General features: G+C 37.6%; 1 protein-coding gene across 1 annotated transcript in view; it reads left to right on the forward strand.

The window, feature by feature from the left end:
* RPGR (retinitis pigmentosa GTPase regulator) overlaps positions 1-11,268 on the forward strand; it is a 109,036-nt gene extending 97,768 nt beyond the window's left edge. The window contains exons 16-18 of the mRNA XM_034754505.1: positions 417-456; positions 4,162-4,268; positions 8,881-11,268. Coding sequence (XP_034610396.1) covers positions 417-456; positions 4,162-4,268; positions 8,881-9,108 — 375 coding nt within the window. The 3' untranslated portion in view covers positions 9,109-11,268. The remainder of the gene's footprint in view (positions 1-416; positions 457-4,161; positions 4,269-8,880) is intronic.
* The last annotated feature ends 5,308 nt before the right edge of the window (positions 11,269-16,576 follow it).

Raw genomic sequence — 16,576 nt, forward strand, 5'->3', positions numbered from 1 at the left:
ATGCTGTTAAATTCCTGCGCTCAGCATTGAAAACGTACCCCCTATGTTTGAGTCCAAATTCGTTTTTCCTTCGTATGTGGTTTTAATAGCAATAGGGTTGCAGTTATAATTCAGTTATTTTATTTTGTAGCCAAAAGAAATATTCTGGAATGCTTTGTCTAAATAAATATATTTCCTATTTTTTTAAGATTAGCTACTTAGATGAACAGGCATGTTATTTTTTTTTATCTTATTTCATCTTTTACCAATTAAGTAAGACCTACAATGGTACTATATTTTTTCAGGAATTATACTAATATAATAATGCATTATTTAAAAAAAATACAATGAATTTCACACGCTGCAGTTAAATATAGTTTTTTAAAGGCTTTGAAAGTACAGTATACAGATTTAATTATTTTACGTATTATTTATAGGAAGAGAAGACCCCTCAAGAAGAGAAAATACTTCAGCAAGGTACAAAAACCTTCCATTCAGAATCTAACCATTACAGCTCTTCTAAATACAAACTACACATTTTACGTGGCAACATTTATATATGTATCTAGGTTATATAAATGTTAAATGATGCAGACACTTTGTAAGACATACAAAGCAATGCTGTAAAGCCAGCAACACAGCAAAGTTACCAGTTTTATTTGCCTCCAAGAAAGAAATCTTTTTTTCCCCAAGATATTTTCAGGTGTGTAGTAGGGGAAGCTTATCAGAGTGGCATGCTCCTTGCAGGAATATTCTGTATTTTTTTACATGCTTGTTGCCACAGGCAGACTATTAAAGGAAAAATCATTGAAGTTCTAGCTCACAGGTGGCAAACTGATTGTAGTGGCCGGTATCTGTGCTGACTGTTTGGCACAGGAAACTTGTTGCCATGTGTTTCCTTGCCTCACCTTGGGGGAATCTGTGTCAGACAGACAGATATCTTCTCCTCACCCCTTTAGCTGACTAGAAGGGAGAGAGCACTAGAGAGCTTTGCACGCTGCCTTCTTCAGGTTTCCATCTAGTAACTAGTATGCATGAAACTGTATGGGGAATACTCAGAAACAAAGGAAGAAATGAAACCATCTATATGGTTATGAAAACTGTAGGGTCTGATTAGCTGCTTGCCTTCATTACCACACTAGGGAAAAAGACAGGCTGCCAGTCATGGATTAATTAAAATGTTATTTCAAAATTCTTAAAAAGATTATGGGTAATATTTTCAAAAGCACCTGAATGACCTAGGAATCTAAGTTCCACTTCCAAGAGTAAAATTTTTCAAAAGCCCCTGTATGCTTTTGCACTCGTAAGTGTAGCATACCATCAGTTTCCTTATCTGAGGGGAGTTATTCCACTCCTACTGTCTGTTGAAATAGTAACTGAACTCTGCCAATTTGAAATCTGCAAGAGAGGCATTATTGAAGCCAAATCTATTAGTTGTGCAGTGTCCTGGGCCAACTACAGGGAACTGATTGCAGAGATAGCAGTTAGCAGTTAGTTGCTGCATTGTTGTAATTGTTCAGCTGGAAAAAAGCAACAGGGAGAAAATTACAGTTCCAGTCAACATTTTGCACATCTCTGGGAATTCTGGGAAATTCCACTTGCAGTGGTGCCCACCTCCACTTTACAGTAGTAGTGAAGAGAGAGTCCACGAGTATAATGTGACAGGTTCCCCGAGGTACAACCTGGAAGTGGGGTACCGCTGAGCTCTCTGTCTTACCAACGTGGGCTCCCTCTCACACCGTGATTATGTGACAAGCTGCAAACCCCTCCATGTCCTGCATTCACACAAACATTCACAGGCAGGGACACATACAGGTGAGTTACATGAATGCTTTCACCAGCCACTCACAATAGAGAGGCTCCAGCCAATTCCCCCCAGCTCCTCAGCCTAGGACCCCAGAGTTGTACCGTCTTGCCCTGGTCAGAAGCCTGACAAGGGTAAGTTTATTACCCAGTCCCTCAATGTGGAAAGGACAACACACCTGTTCCTGAGCGGATTTCCTTTTACACTTCACACAACACACTGTTTAGGTAAAAACTATAAAACAGATTTATTAACCACAGAAAGAGAGATTTTAAGTGATTGTAAGTAATACTGTACAGATCAAAGTTGGTTATTTAAGAAATAAAACAAATTTGCAATCTGAGTTCTATTAACTAGACAGGATTTCTAGCAGTGTCTCACCCTAATAGTACAAGCAGTTTACAGATCTTCCATACATAGGTTGGAACGCCTTTCCAGCCTGGGACAACCCTCCCCCATTCAAAGTCTTTTTCCTCCCGATCTCCTTCCAGGTGTTGGAGTTGTGGGGGAATGAAGCCAAATGATGATGTCGCTTCCCCCTTTTATAGCTTCTTCCAGCTTGCTGGAAAGATCCTCTGCTGTGATGGGAGTTAAACAGACTCCATTGTGCACATGCCATCTCAGTGAGGTTCCATTGTATAGTTCCTGGGGTAATCCTTAAAAGTACATGTATTCCCCTTAATGGATCATCAACACCATCTGGCTTCTTCATTGTTGTACCTGAAAGGCTGCTTGTGGGTGTTCCCAACCTCACAACATATTTCAGTAGCACATACATAGTAAACTTCATAACTTCACATACGATGATAGCACAAACAATGCAACAGGATATTAATGCTCAGCAGATCAGGACTTTTAAAATGATACGCCACAAGGCATACTTTGTGTAAAACACATCATAATTCTATCACCATGGTAGATAGGGGGTGCTAGAGTGTTGCTCTGGGGTACAGATGTCCCAGGCTCAAAGTAACCCTGTCCTTCCCTATTCATACACAGTGGACAAGGATAAAATAAAATATCTACTAAAGCACGATACCTTGTGTGGAGGGATCCTTATTTCCTGATTGCTTAGCATCATCTTTGAATCATCAGGCTTCCCTTCCAGCTGATTCTCAGGCTCCAGGGCACACTCCTTTAAGTTCTTGGTGAGTGTGCTGTTCTCACCTTCCTGGCAGACGTTAATAAACCAAGAAACTGACTTAATTGGTATACCTAATTAGGTGAAATCCTAGCCCCATTGAAGTCAATGGCAAAACTCCCATTGACTTCAGTGGGGCCAGGATTTCACCCTACGTCTTCAAGAAAGGGGCAGACAATGCTGCAGCATTCCAGGTGCACTTTTCCTGCACCTTATTGTAACCAGACCACCCGCCCCTTCATCACTAGCCCCTAGCATTGCATGGCATTGAGCAAAAAGGCCAATTCATAAGCCTTTTCACCACTTGGATGTAGCCCACTGTAAGTAAGAATCTATTTTCCTACCATCACCACTGAAAGGGATAACCATCTCAGATGAAATTTGGAATTGTGGGATAGTTTGCAGCAACGTTGATATAGTGAGCCTAAAGCTTTCTTACAGGTTTGAGAACATCAGGGAAGATTATGCTGTCCTTTGGAAAGATACTGGAATGTACATGTTGGAATGCAAAAAGGCGAGCCTTTTTTTTTTTTTTTTTTTCCAACTTCTGGAATAAAAAATGATTACTGCCTTGATGGAAATCAGTGATGCATCATAAAGTAACACATCACTCCATCTAATTACAAAGAAGCTAGGGCATCTCTGTCCAATATTGTGGACAATAGGTAGCCCAGAACAGAACTTTAAATATTTTCCCAACCCCCAGTAAATCTGGGGTTCTTTGATTCTAGCAGGAGGATTTATATCATTAAGGCTGGCACTAGAGGGCAATTTGGATATATGAAAATCGAGATGAATTCTATCCCTTTCTGTATTGTTGATACAGAACAAAGACTCATGCTGAAATACAACTCTTGCACCAGGAGTCACTCTCTGCTGGTTAGGATATGTTTTCTAAATTCATGTGCAATACACTCTGTCTTCTGTTAACCATACGCAGTTGTAGGTGGATTAGTCAAAATATTTTACATATTTGCCAATGCCCTCAGTATGAATTCTGCTTTTGAAAATCAAATATCTGGGGTATGGTAAACAGATATAAATAGAAATGCGAAAAATTAAAACAGAATTGTTCAGGTTTGGCTGGGCATCAAGTTGAACTGAATATTTTATTCTGTCTGTTCCATTTTAGATGCAGAACTAATTTGTGTGTCTGAGTGTTAAAAATCATTAAAAGCACAGATCTCTTTTTGCAGCTGTGAAAAAAAGATTAATATAATGTTTTGTGTTGTTTTAGAGAGAGAAAATACCCCCGACACTCATCCTGAGAACAATTCTTCAAGGGCAATTTTGGAAAGTGGTGATGATAGAATATCTGGAGGAATACTTGGAAGGACTAAAAAGGTAAACCACCTGAGTTTTCAGTTCTGTGTAATATGACTAATAATAAAATAATAATAATAGTGGTGAGCAGTTACTGAAATTTTTGATCCTTGTCCACACAAGTGAGCCCCATCTTCATAGCCGACTGAAAAGCCCCAGTGAACATCCCTTTGTATGTGCTGGCTACTGTTGAAGAGTATCCATTATTGTGGATCATTCTTGGAATTGCAGAGGGCCTGCAAACCTTACTCACATTCAACAGTAACTTATTGCATGAGTGATTCCATTGACTCCAATATGCAGATAGAGAGGATAAGACATCATGTGAAAGCATTATGAGGCACGGCACCATAATGGAAGCAAGGCAAGAGGTTGAGACAGGGGAAATATCCAAACTTGGACTACTGATGGCAGGCTTATCTCTTAAATATCCTACATTTGCTATACATCTCACTTGTTTAGATATTTCCCTTTTTGTGTCATACCATCTTGTCATGTTTCTATATGTCCCATAGTGTGGCAGTGGTTTATGCTGCTTTTACACCAGGTTTTCCCTCTTCCTTTGGTTATTCTCTACTGTGACCATATTTTTAGTAGAGCAAGGAGTGAACCAGAGGCTAATCAGAGGAAGAGTGGACCTGATGGCATGTGAACAGCCTTAGGAATACTCAGGGTGGAGGTGGGGGTTCAGCACAGGATGACTGGTGAAGAACTTCTGGGTACGTCTACACGTGAGCCTCCCAACCCGGGTTCAATAGATTCAGACTTGCAGGGCTCGTGCTACTGCGTTAAAAATAGCTGTGTCGACTGTGCTTGAAGTTGCAGCTTAGGCTGAAGCCTAGGGAGGGGCCCATGCTCCAACCCAAGGCATAACTTCAAAGGGCTGTCTTCACAGCTGTGTTTAGTGCAGTAGCATAAGCCAGAGCGTCTGGACCCCAGGTTGGGACTCTGACTGCCACGGGCTGTGTAGACACACTCTGCAGGGGAAAGGACAAGCAAAGGGAAAAGAGCTAAGAGACCAAAGAAGGAAGACAAACATGGTTTGGAGGGTGCAGAGAGAATACTGTCCCCCATTTCAAGGGCCTGTGTCCTATTTGCAGTGTTGGAAATGTAAAGAAGTCTGAGAAGACATAGCCAACACATTTGACATAGAGTACCTATTGCTATGGAAACACCCAGGTGAAATCCTGACCCCACTGAACTCAAATGATGGGAAAACACCCATTGACTTAAATGGAGCTAGGATTTTATCCCCCATGTTCAAAAATCTCCTCCAAAGCAGAAGACTGTAGAAAATAAGATAATATTATAACCCAGAAATCACACCATAAAAAAATGGTATAAAGAAGCATTCTGTTAAAATTTTATTTGAATAAATGTTGCTTTGCTCCAAGCAACCAACCAAATCTCACCTCCCTCCCCGACCCCTGGAGGTTTGACTTTTTGGGTATACGTTAGATACTGTGGGGGAGAAGTATTGTTGAAGTTGAAAACAATTCTGTGCCGGTAAAAGAAGGTTAAGTGGTTTTTATTACTGGAATCTCTTTGACAGACACCTTAGTGTAAAAATACTTATAGATACAACATACTGTATGTTTTAAAAGAAATTTTCTATGGCTATGTTGCTCTCTGATTGAAGCTTAAAATAGGCTATTCTCTAAACTAATATGAATGCAGATAATATGAATAACAGCAGAATAGAACACTGTCAAAAGATAAGTATTGCCTGCTTGAAAAGTAAACCTCTTTACTCCAACCCCAGATTTTTAAATAACTATCTGTCTTTTCCAAAGTATTTTATACAGTTCCCAAAGAACATGCATATGAACTCTGAACCTTCTGACACACACAACTCTTCCTGGGAAAAAAGCAAAAGGAAGTAGTGTTGTTTCATCAATTTCAACAGCTAGTTTAAATCAGATACAGGATTGCTTTCTTGTATAACTGACAGTGAATAAATTAGAGAACCTGTCTAGGATTTTTAGATTAACCTTTTTTAAAAAGTGCAAATGACGAGCTTGATCCTGCAAACTCTTACTTACATGATTACTCATATTGACTTGAATGAGACTGTTCTTTGCATAATTAAGAGCTAATCTTTTTCAGGGTGTGCGGGGTCTATCACAGATTTAGGATCTGATTCAACTCCCGTTAAAGTCATTGGAAGTCTTTCTGATGACTTCAGTGAAAGTTGGATCAGGCCCATAATTCTTATCTGATCTTATACAACGTACCTCAAGAAGGAAATAATTCTCCACTTTGAGTTTTACTGAGATGAAAACATATGGAGTGGATATCCATGGAGTTCTTTAGAGAGGGGACCACCTTACATGGAGCCTTGTAGGGTTGGAACTCAAATGCTCAGTCATTCAAGGTACTGAGCACTCTGTCCCCAATCCAGCAAAGCATTTAAATACACACTTAATTTTAAGCACATGAGTAGTCCCATTAACTTCAAAGTTTGTTGTCATTGACTTCATTAGGACTACACACATACTTAAAATTAAGCATATAACTAAATAGTTTGCCTTTGTTCATGACATATGTTTGCAGGATCTGGTTTTAAATTCTCAATAGGGCTTTATTCTTAATAAAAAAATTAATCGCAATTAATCATGCTGTTTTAAACAATAACAGAATACCATTTATTTAAATATTTTTGGATGTTTCCTACATTTTCAAATATATTGATTTCAATTACAACACAGAATGCAAAGTGTACAGTGCTCACTTTATATTTATTTTTATTACCAATATTTGCACTGTAAAAAACAAAAGAAATAGTATTTTTCAATTCACCTAATACAAGTACTGTAGTGAAATCTCTTTTATCATGAAAGTTGAACTTACAAGTATAGAATTATGTACAAAATATAACTGGATTCAAAAATAAAACACTGTAAAACTTTAGAGCCTATAAGTCCACTCAGTCCTACTTCATGTTCAGCCAGTCACTTAGACAAACAAGTTTGTTTACATTTTCAGGAGATAATGCTCCTTGTTTACAATGTCACCTGAAAGTGAGAACAAGTGTTCGCATGGCAGTGTTATAGCCGGTGTTGCAAAATATTTACGTGCCAGATGCGCTAAAGATTCATATGTTCCGCATACTTCAACCACCATTCCAGAGGACTTGCATCCACACTGATGACAGGTTCTGCTAGATAATGATCCAAAGGAGTGTGGACTGACGCATGTTCATTTTCATCATCTGAGTCAGACACCACCAGCAGAAGATTCCTTTTCTTTTTTGATGGTTTGGGTTCTGTAGTTTCTGTATCAGAGTGTTGCTCTTTTAAGACTTCTGAAAGCATGCTCCACACCTCATCCCTCTCAGATTCTTAAATCTTGGGTCGAGTGCTCTAGCTATCTTTAGAAATCTCAGATTGGTACCTTTTTTGCGTGTTGTCAAATCTGCAATGAAAGTGTTCTTAAAACGAACAGCATGTGCTGGGTCATCATCTGAGACTGCTATAACATGAAATATATGGCAGAATGAGAGTAAAACACACAGCAGGAGACATACAATTCTCCCTCAAGGAGTTCAATAATTAAGGCGTTATTTTTTTAACGAGCATCGTCAGCATGGAAGCATGTCCTCTGGAATGGTGGCTGAAGTGTGAAGGGTCATACGAATGTTTAGCGTTTCTGGCACGTAAATACCTTGCAATGCCAGCTACAAAAATGTCATGCGAACGCCTGTTCTCACTTTCAGGTGATGTAAATTTGAAGCGGGCAGCATTATCTCCCGTAAAGGTAAACAAACTTGTTGTCTTAGCAATTTACTGAACAAGAAGTAGGACTGAGTGGATTGTAGGATCTAAAGTTTTACATGGTTTTGTTCTTGAGTGCAGTTATGTAACAAAAAAAATCTATATATATATGTTGCACTTTCACCATGAAGAGATTGCATTACAGTTCTTGTATGTGGTGAATTGAAAAATACTATTTCTATTATTTATCATTTTTACAGAGCAAATATTTTTAATCAAAAAATAATAATATAAAGTGAGCACTGTACACTGAGTACTTTTTATTCTGTGTTGTAATTGAAATCAATATATTTGAAAATGTAGAAAAACATTTAATACATTTCAATTTAATATAATTTAAATTTAAAAATTTAAAAATATTTAATACATTTCAATTGTTTAACAGTGTGATTAAAACTGTGATTGATAGCAATTATTTTTAAACGCGATTAATTTTTTGAGCCCTAATTCTTAAAACTGAAAAAATATTACAAATTTAATTTATTTTTCATCATTTATGCTGTTTGTTTACTTCTTGCAATTTTCTGAGTTTGGTCTGTGTAAACAAACTTGTGTTATTCATCAGTGTAAGCTCAGTTTCACTTTCTGGTTCTTACACACTTGGGCAATATGGCAATATTTGGATTACAAATACTGCAAAGGAATGTTATCCATTTAACATTTTTAAAAGATCATGAAAACATTTATGTTTATATTATGTGTTGTGAAGGTGTGTTTTTTATTGTTTATTTTACCAAATATAACTGTGTGGCCAAAGTTCATTTGAGAGTGCAACTTTTAACTTGTGTGCAGGCTTTTTTGTACATATTGAAAATCACTATTAATTGTCTAGGGGGGTAATATATCATCTTTTATTTTAGTTTTCTCTGTTTAAGCGAAAGTCGTTGACAAGTCAGAAAAATGTACATAACAGCAATGAAGGTAAATCTGAAAAGCCACTCCAAAGTGAAAAGGATAAAGGAAAGGAAGCAGATTTATCTGGTGATGACAGGAAAGACGAAAACCAAAATCACACGAGGGAGAATCCTAAGGAAACCACAACTAACCAGGGCAGAAAGACCAAGTCCTCTACTTGTGTAATACTGTAATGCTGTCAGAATATATATTTGATAGGCTGCAAGCACATGTTGCAATTTATACTTGAAAACAATTATGACTTCTTATTGTTACTGATGACAGATTTTTAAAAAATAATTAAGTTGTTTACCTTGGTTTTGGACTTGAAGACCATGGTTTTGGTATTTATTTCTTTTGATAATTTTAGTAATTGAAACTGATGAGCTTATCAGAATGTACTGAAGTGTTGTGGCCTTAACTGTTCAGTGTTGTAATAAAAATATATTTTTGTATGTGAAAAGTTGGATTCAGGCATTTTAATAATTTTTGCAAAATAATTGTATCCTATGCTTGAATCTACATGGTACCACTTACAGTCTGATATGGTGCAAAGCTGTAAATAGCTACTGTAGTGTATTATTTGGTTCAACAACACAGCTAGGAATATTTAGAAATGAACATTATGAAGGGTATTGAGCCACTTAGAAATCATCTGTCTTGTTCCATTTTGAAATAGAAAAATAGCAATAAAACTCAACAGTATTTAAAAATATAGGCCCTGATTCAGCAAGGTACTGTAAGCATGTATCTAGCTTTATGAATATGTATAGTTCCAGTGAAGTCAATGAGATCCCTAACTGCAAGTAATGTGTAATGTGCTTATGTACCTGGCCAAATCAGGGCCTTGCAGAAACACCACTCATCTCTGAGAGATGCTGAGTGCCTTCAACTCTTGTTGAAATCAGTGAGAGTTGTTGAGGGAATTTGTCTCTACATAGAATCAAGCCAACAGCAGGGCAGAATGAAATCAATTGTCAATATTGCCATTTTACCATTTTACTGGAAACCTATTCCTGCATCCTTGAGCACCCAAATCTTCACCGTACTTTAGTGGAGGTTTTGTTAGCATACAAACTACAGTATCTGAGACCCTTAATTATGATTACATATGGTGGACATCTTGAAGTAAGCAAAACTTTATATTTAGTAAAGTAAATAAATTGATCATATAGACAAGGCTACTAAGATATTCATCCTTATAGAGCCGCTGATGCCTTGTCGAAAAACTTTGAAAAGCATTCTGTAGTATTAAGAAATCATTTGAGTTTATGTATAATTTTCTGTATTTTTCTTCCTTTTCATTTTATGAAGGACATTTGCAGGAAAACATTTTCATCATTAACAGTTCATGTGTTGCAGCTGCCTGCTTTCCACCTGGAGTTAATATCCTCTGTTTGGGACATCTGAATGAATTACTATGGGAAATATTGATGTTGCAAACAGATCATTATGGGCTAAATCCCTCTTGTTTTTCTCAGGCAAATACTTTCAGTAGCTTCAATGGCTCTGCTCTAAGGGAGGAGAAGGGATTTGGCCCTCTCTCCGGTGGGGATTATGCAGAAGGAGCAAGTGAATGCTTCAGCCAATTTCCAGACCCTCAGTGGGATGCAAATGTTTTTTTCTTTCAGAATTTGTCATGTTTATTTGTTGTTTACATTTCTTATATTTAACACACAGTTCTAATTACCAAATTCATAAAAAGACAAGATTCCTTAAAATTCAGCTGCAAATAAATAAGAAATAAGAATGTAGTTTATTAATAAATGTAAAAACACATCCTGTCCTGTGATTAATCCGATCCCAGGATTGTGTTTTCGTATTCAAAAGTCATTAGTTATTAAACAAAGATAAACATGTAACGTACAACATATAATATAAAACCAGAATTGTAGCCAAATTGAATCCTTTTCAAAATATTTCATAAGAGACAAGCTGATCTTTAAAAAACAACTAGGAAAAAGTTATTTAATTTCACTGACTTGTGCACACTTTTGAATCTGCCTTTGGCCCAACTTCACCTCTGATTTATCTATTTTTCCTAGTTTCAGGGCTGCTTAGGCTTTATATAACCCTGTCACAAGTGACTAGAGCTGTTCTTAACCTAGAAATTGGTCCAACTGAATGCTTCATCCGTATAAGTATGGCAAATACCCAAATACTTTAATGGAGCCTCCCCTGGACTGCAGTAAGTAGCACCATATTAAAAGCCTGCATTCTGTGTCATCCTTTTCCAGAGTTAATTAAGATCCTGCCTTTTGTTCTGCTATTTTTCCATGTGACAGCTTTGAGTTCTACAGATGTACATTAAATATGTTATTTTCTTTCTAGCAAAATACATGGTATTTACTGTTTTCCTCTTTTTCTCAGTGGACATTTGACTTCTGTTCTGCTTGGATAGGAAAAAATCTAAATAGGAAAAAATCTTGGAAGAGGAGTGATTAACTAAATGGTTTCCTTCAGTGAGTTGAAATTAGTTTTACATTTTTAAAGGGGGCTGGAATTGATCCCAAAGGAAGGTACCCTAAGGAGTATTTCTTTTTTTTAAAGTGTGAGTTCAGTTAGTGAAGAGTAATTCTCTTAAATATGATGTTATTCTACAAGGGGAGGTTTTCTTAAAGCTATTGACACAGCAAAACACACTTGGAAGCACATTCTATTGTGATCCAATTACTTTGTATAGCATATTTTTTCTGTTCCCTTTTGCCCTTCCAAGTACAGTTACATGAAAACGGGATGTTTGCTGCCACAAAAGTCAAGACTCTTAACAGGCAGTGTGCACTGATTAAAAATAAATGATTTTTCATCTTTAATAATACCACATATTGTATAGTTTACTGCACGATAAAAAGGATATTGTTCACTAAAAGGTATTTTGTCGGATAAATAATAGCAGAAGGTTCCATCGTAGAAATGATTTGGAGCACTGCTTTTGTTTTTTACCATTTACCCTTATTTTCCAAAGCTAAGTATTTCAGCATAAATCACTATTCCTGGATTACATGGTCCTGGTTCATGCCAGTGGGATGGCTCTTTAAACTTCATTTTTTTTCTAAAACTCGCCATCAAAATTACCATGCAGTGGAGGTTGTGTGCTTCACAAGTATATAACTATAGCATCTCTATCTTGACAGCCAACTCTTTTCCTCCCTCTGGCCCCTGACCAGCAGTTAAGTTGCTCACTCTTAGGCTAGGTCTACACTACCCGCCTGAATCGGCGGGTAGAATTCGATCTCTCGGGGATCGAATTAGCGCGTCTCGTCGGGACGCGACAATCGATCCCCAAATCGACACGCTTTCTCCACCAACGGAGGTAGGAGTAAGCGCCGTCGACGGGGAGCTGCGGAGGTCGATTTTGCTGCCGTCCTCACAGCGGGGTAAGTCGACTCCGATACGTCGAATTCAGCTACGCGAATTTGCGTATCTTAAATCAAACCCCCCCCTGTAGTGAAGACCTGCCCTTAATCAATACTGTACCTGCTGCTTTAAATATATCTTTAGAGCTTTTTATCCTTTCAAGAAAATGGCTGAGTGCAGCTATCTTTTGCTCTTTGCTTTAAGATGCTCTGCATTAGTATTTTTATATAATGCTTTTTTAAAAGATGGCTTAGCTTATAGATAGAGAAATAGTAAATCAGCATTGATGACAAAAAGCACAGGATCTGGCCCTACATCTACCATCACTTCAAGGGTGTTCAAAAACCCTGCCTGAGCTCAAGAGATAATACAGCCCACACAATAATGTTGGTGATATAATAGCAAAACTCCCATTGACTTTGTTGGTGCAGGATCATGGAAGTGGGGCATAAACACACATTTCTGATTGTTTTTCATACTCCCAAAGAACATAGTGCTATACCGAGTGGTAATTTTTATTACTTTTTTTCCCGGATAGCTTATATACATATATTGTGTCCATCCCTTATCTCTAATTACCCAGGTGAAGTCAATGGAGTTGATGTAAATCAGATCACATTTTGGCATGTTTATCATGTGTACATGAGCCTATCTTCTTCTAAGGCTGTGGGTAACATAAATGTGAGTTCAGGTAGAATTTAAGCCTGAGTATGACATTAAAATGGTCCAGCTATCACAATTTGGTTTTTGACAAATGATGTCCAAAAAAACTTTATAATGTAGTTATATTTTTAGTGTAGTTATCAGAAACACACTTACAAAAATGCATGGAATTTGACATGTTCTATTATATTTCTTTTACAAACATCTCTGCGTCGCTTCAGTTGCCCAAAATTGAACAAATATATCCAGACTTACATTCTTAAGATATTTGTTAATAGTATTGCTCATAGCATATCCCATTGACTCCTTTGTGTACTAAAGGAGAAAAAAACTCCTTATTTCAGTTTTTAATGCTTATGAAAAAGTGTGTTAATAGCCCTAGACAAAGCCATAATGTAGCTATCTGCTTCTTCTTCAACTGATGGAGTAATTGCAGTTTAGGCCTGACCTATAACACCCTTACTTTTCTAGCTGTGGAATCTCCTGAACACAACCCTGCCATAAGTATCAAGTTATGAAGTTAGCAAATATCTTTAAACTGATTGGCAGATTTTAAGGTTAAGTTTTAATAGACAATACAGTATATTTTCAATCAGTTTGCATGTGGAAAAATGGATAAGCTACTACGGTAATAGATTTAGAAAGCTTTATCATAAATGTATTGAACACAGAGGCCTGTAATCGTTTAAATCCCTATAAAATTTACTTATGTAAGTTAGAACTTTCACAGATACAACCAATGAAACTCAGTTATGGAGGGATGCATCTGCCTCTATATTTTAAATGAGAAACCAGCTTCCCATTATGAGCCTCCTTTTTCAGTCCCACAGAAACAAATTATTCCCCCTGAAATTTCACATGCTACATCTAAGGATATTTCCCTGTGAAATTTAAAGGCTGTTATTTGGCAGCTCTTCATTGAGTCCTTTTCAATATTCTGTAATGTGACACCATTTTTCGGCTTAATAGTCGTGCTGCATACTTCCTACCAATAACAAATGTCAGTGCTACCAAAATTTAAAACCATCCTGTGATACAAAGTACAAGAATAATACTCCTGCACTTTGGTCCTCCACCTTCTTAACAGAAGAAGGTAATAACTATTTGATGCATTACTCTGTCAACCGCATATGTCCCATTTTAAGAAAAATAGTTAGGCTCTCTCCTAAGGTGGTTATTGCAAACAGCGAAGTGACTCTTAAGTAGCACTAGTAATTTGCAGTCTAAAGAAGAATGAAACTTCCATAGTTCTATATCTTTCAGGCAATTTTATCCAGTGATTGAGATAAAAACCTGGTGATACGCTGGCCTCTAGTGGTTCCTGTCTGGCTGTAGTTTATGAAAGACAGCTGGCTGCTGCGCCCCCTGCTGCTGAACTTTAAAACTTTAGAATGTCACTGACAGAAAAACTACAAAATGAGTAAGTTCTCTTCTGCATATACAGTGTAGGGGTACATTTTTCCAAGACACACACTGAAGAAGCAGGGGTCCTGTGGAAAAAATAGTATGTAATCATGTAATTAAAGTCTGTATCATAATGCAGACCCACCAGGGGACTGAATTAAGGTTGAAACTGAAAAAAAAATACATTGTATGGTATCATATTGACACCCATATGGTTCATCACCCACTACACAGCCCTCTGCCACTTGAGCTAATGGAGTAACTGATAGCAGTAGTAGTTAGGTCGTCATCCTCTGTGTAGAGTGACCAGACAGCAAGTGTGAAAAATCAGGATGGGGATGGGGGGTAATAGGAGCCTATATAAGAAAAAGACCCAAAAATCAGGACTGTCCTTATAAAATCAGGATTCCTGGTCACCCTAGGTGAACCAGCCTTAGAGGGGGATGAGGCATACACTTTGACAGAGGGTTTCACAGATATTTGCAGACAGCAGAGGAATGGTGAGGTTCTGGAATCCTGAGGTCCATTCCGGGCTCTGGAGGGGATTGTACTCTAGCGGGTATAGACACTTCTGCCCTGTTTTCCCCCAAGTCTGAATGCTTCTACCCAGCCTGTCCCATCTCTCTCCCCTAAGCTTCTCATCCCAAATCCCCCTCGGTTTCTCATCCCAGTTCCAGTCTCCTCTTCTGATATCCTTGTTCGAGTCTCAGAAACTTTATTTTAAAAGAAAATCAGCTTGGGGCAGACACCCATCATGGAAGACTTCAGCCCAGGCAGTTTACATTTGACAAAGCCATAACTAACTGAAAACAGGGTCTTATAATTGAAAGTGTTGGGCCACCTGAACTGTTGGCCTCTCTAGCTGTGCTGCCTGTAATAAACTGTTAATTCAAAGTAAAAAAGCAGCTCCTAAGTGTTTGATCTAAGAATTTTAGCTGGTTTATATTTTTTTAAAATATTTCCTGGATAGTCCTGCTTCTGCTGCAATCTACGGCCTGATCCCACAAACACTTACACCAGTGAGTAACTTTAAACATCTGAGCACCTTCATTCAATAAGCCTATTCACACGAGTAAAATTTCAAGCAGAGACGTTTGCAAGAGTGGACACCAAATTTGTCACTCTCTCACCTGACTACCATCAGCATCATATCCTGGGCTTACAAAAGCCAATTATATGCATCTGTATTGTTGCATTTTATCATACTTCTTTTACTTTTATGGGGAAAACATCAGATCATTAAACATTATTTCTTTTAAAGAAAAAAAATCAATAATTTTACTGGAGCCACATCTATGTTGATAATGGGCCATGGGTGAAATGTTTTTTTTTTAAATTGCATCCTTAAATTAGCTGTAAGCTCTACTGCAGTACAAATAATATAATAAATGACTATCTAGCAGTACTTAACTTTGCTTTGTTCTTTACTGTGTACAAATCTGATGTATTATGATGTTCTTAACACATCTTCCCATTCTATATTTTTGCTTTATTTTGTTTTTAAGACATTATGTGAATTCATTTGTTTTTAAATTATTCCTGGCCCATATTTCATTTGTACCTGAAACACTCAAGAACTGACAGTCTTCAGTGGAAGTCATGGTGGTAATGTTTTGTGTAATGCAAGTAGTCACTGGAACGCTGTATAACCACAGGTTTAAATAATTCACATTTTTTCTATAACTATTTGAAAGTTAAACAGGAGGAAAAAATGACCAAGATTATGCTCTTGGGTCACTAGATCTGACTTTTGTTTGTAATAGAGTCCCAGTGCAAAATGCTTTGGCTATTAAAATATCACTTGAGAAAGTGCCTATGCGGGGGGGAGGGATAGCTCAGTGGTTTGAGCATTGGCCTGCTAAATCCAAGGTTGTGATCCCTGAGGGGGCCATTTAGGGATCTGGGGCAAAAAATCTGGCTGGGGATTGGTCCTGCTTGGAGCAGGGGACTGGACTAGATGACCTCCTGAGGTCCCTTCCAACCCTGAGATTCTAAGAACTATAACATTGATAACTATGATATTATTTGGGATTTCTGATATGATGAGGCGTTTCCTGCTTCCTTTCTTCAAAGGTGCCTTAGACTTGCTTCTGAAATCTTTGCCTGGATTATTTTAGAGATATTGTCCTAACACAGGCGTAGAGCAAGATATGTGTTCTACAACACCTATGAGGTTTAGTATCAAATCATAGTGGACTGTATACATGCCTCCAAAACAGGCGCACACACAGAGTTAGA

The sequence above is a fragment of the Trachemys scripta genome, chromosome 1 (assembly GCF_013100865.1).
Source record: "Trachemys scripta elegans isolate TJP31775 chromosome 1, CAS_Tse_1.0, whole genome shotgun sequence".
Taxonomy (NCBI): domain Eukaryota; kingdom Metazoa; phylum Chordata; order Testudines; family Emydidae; genus Trachemys; species Trachemys scripta.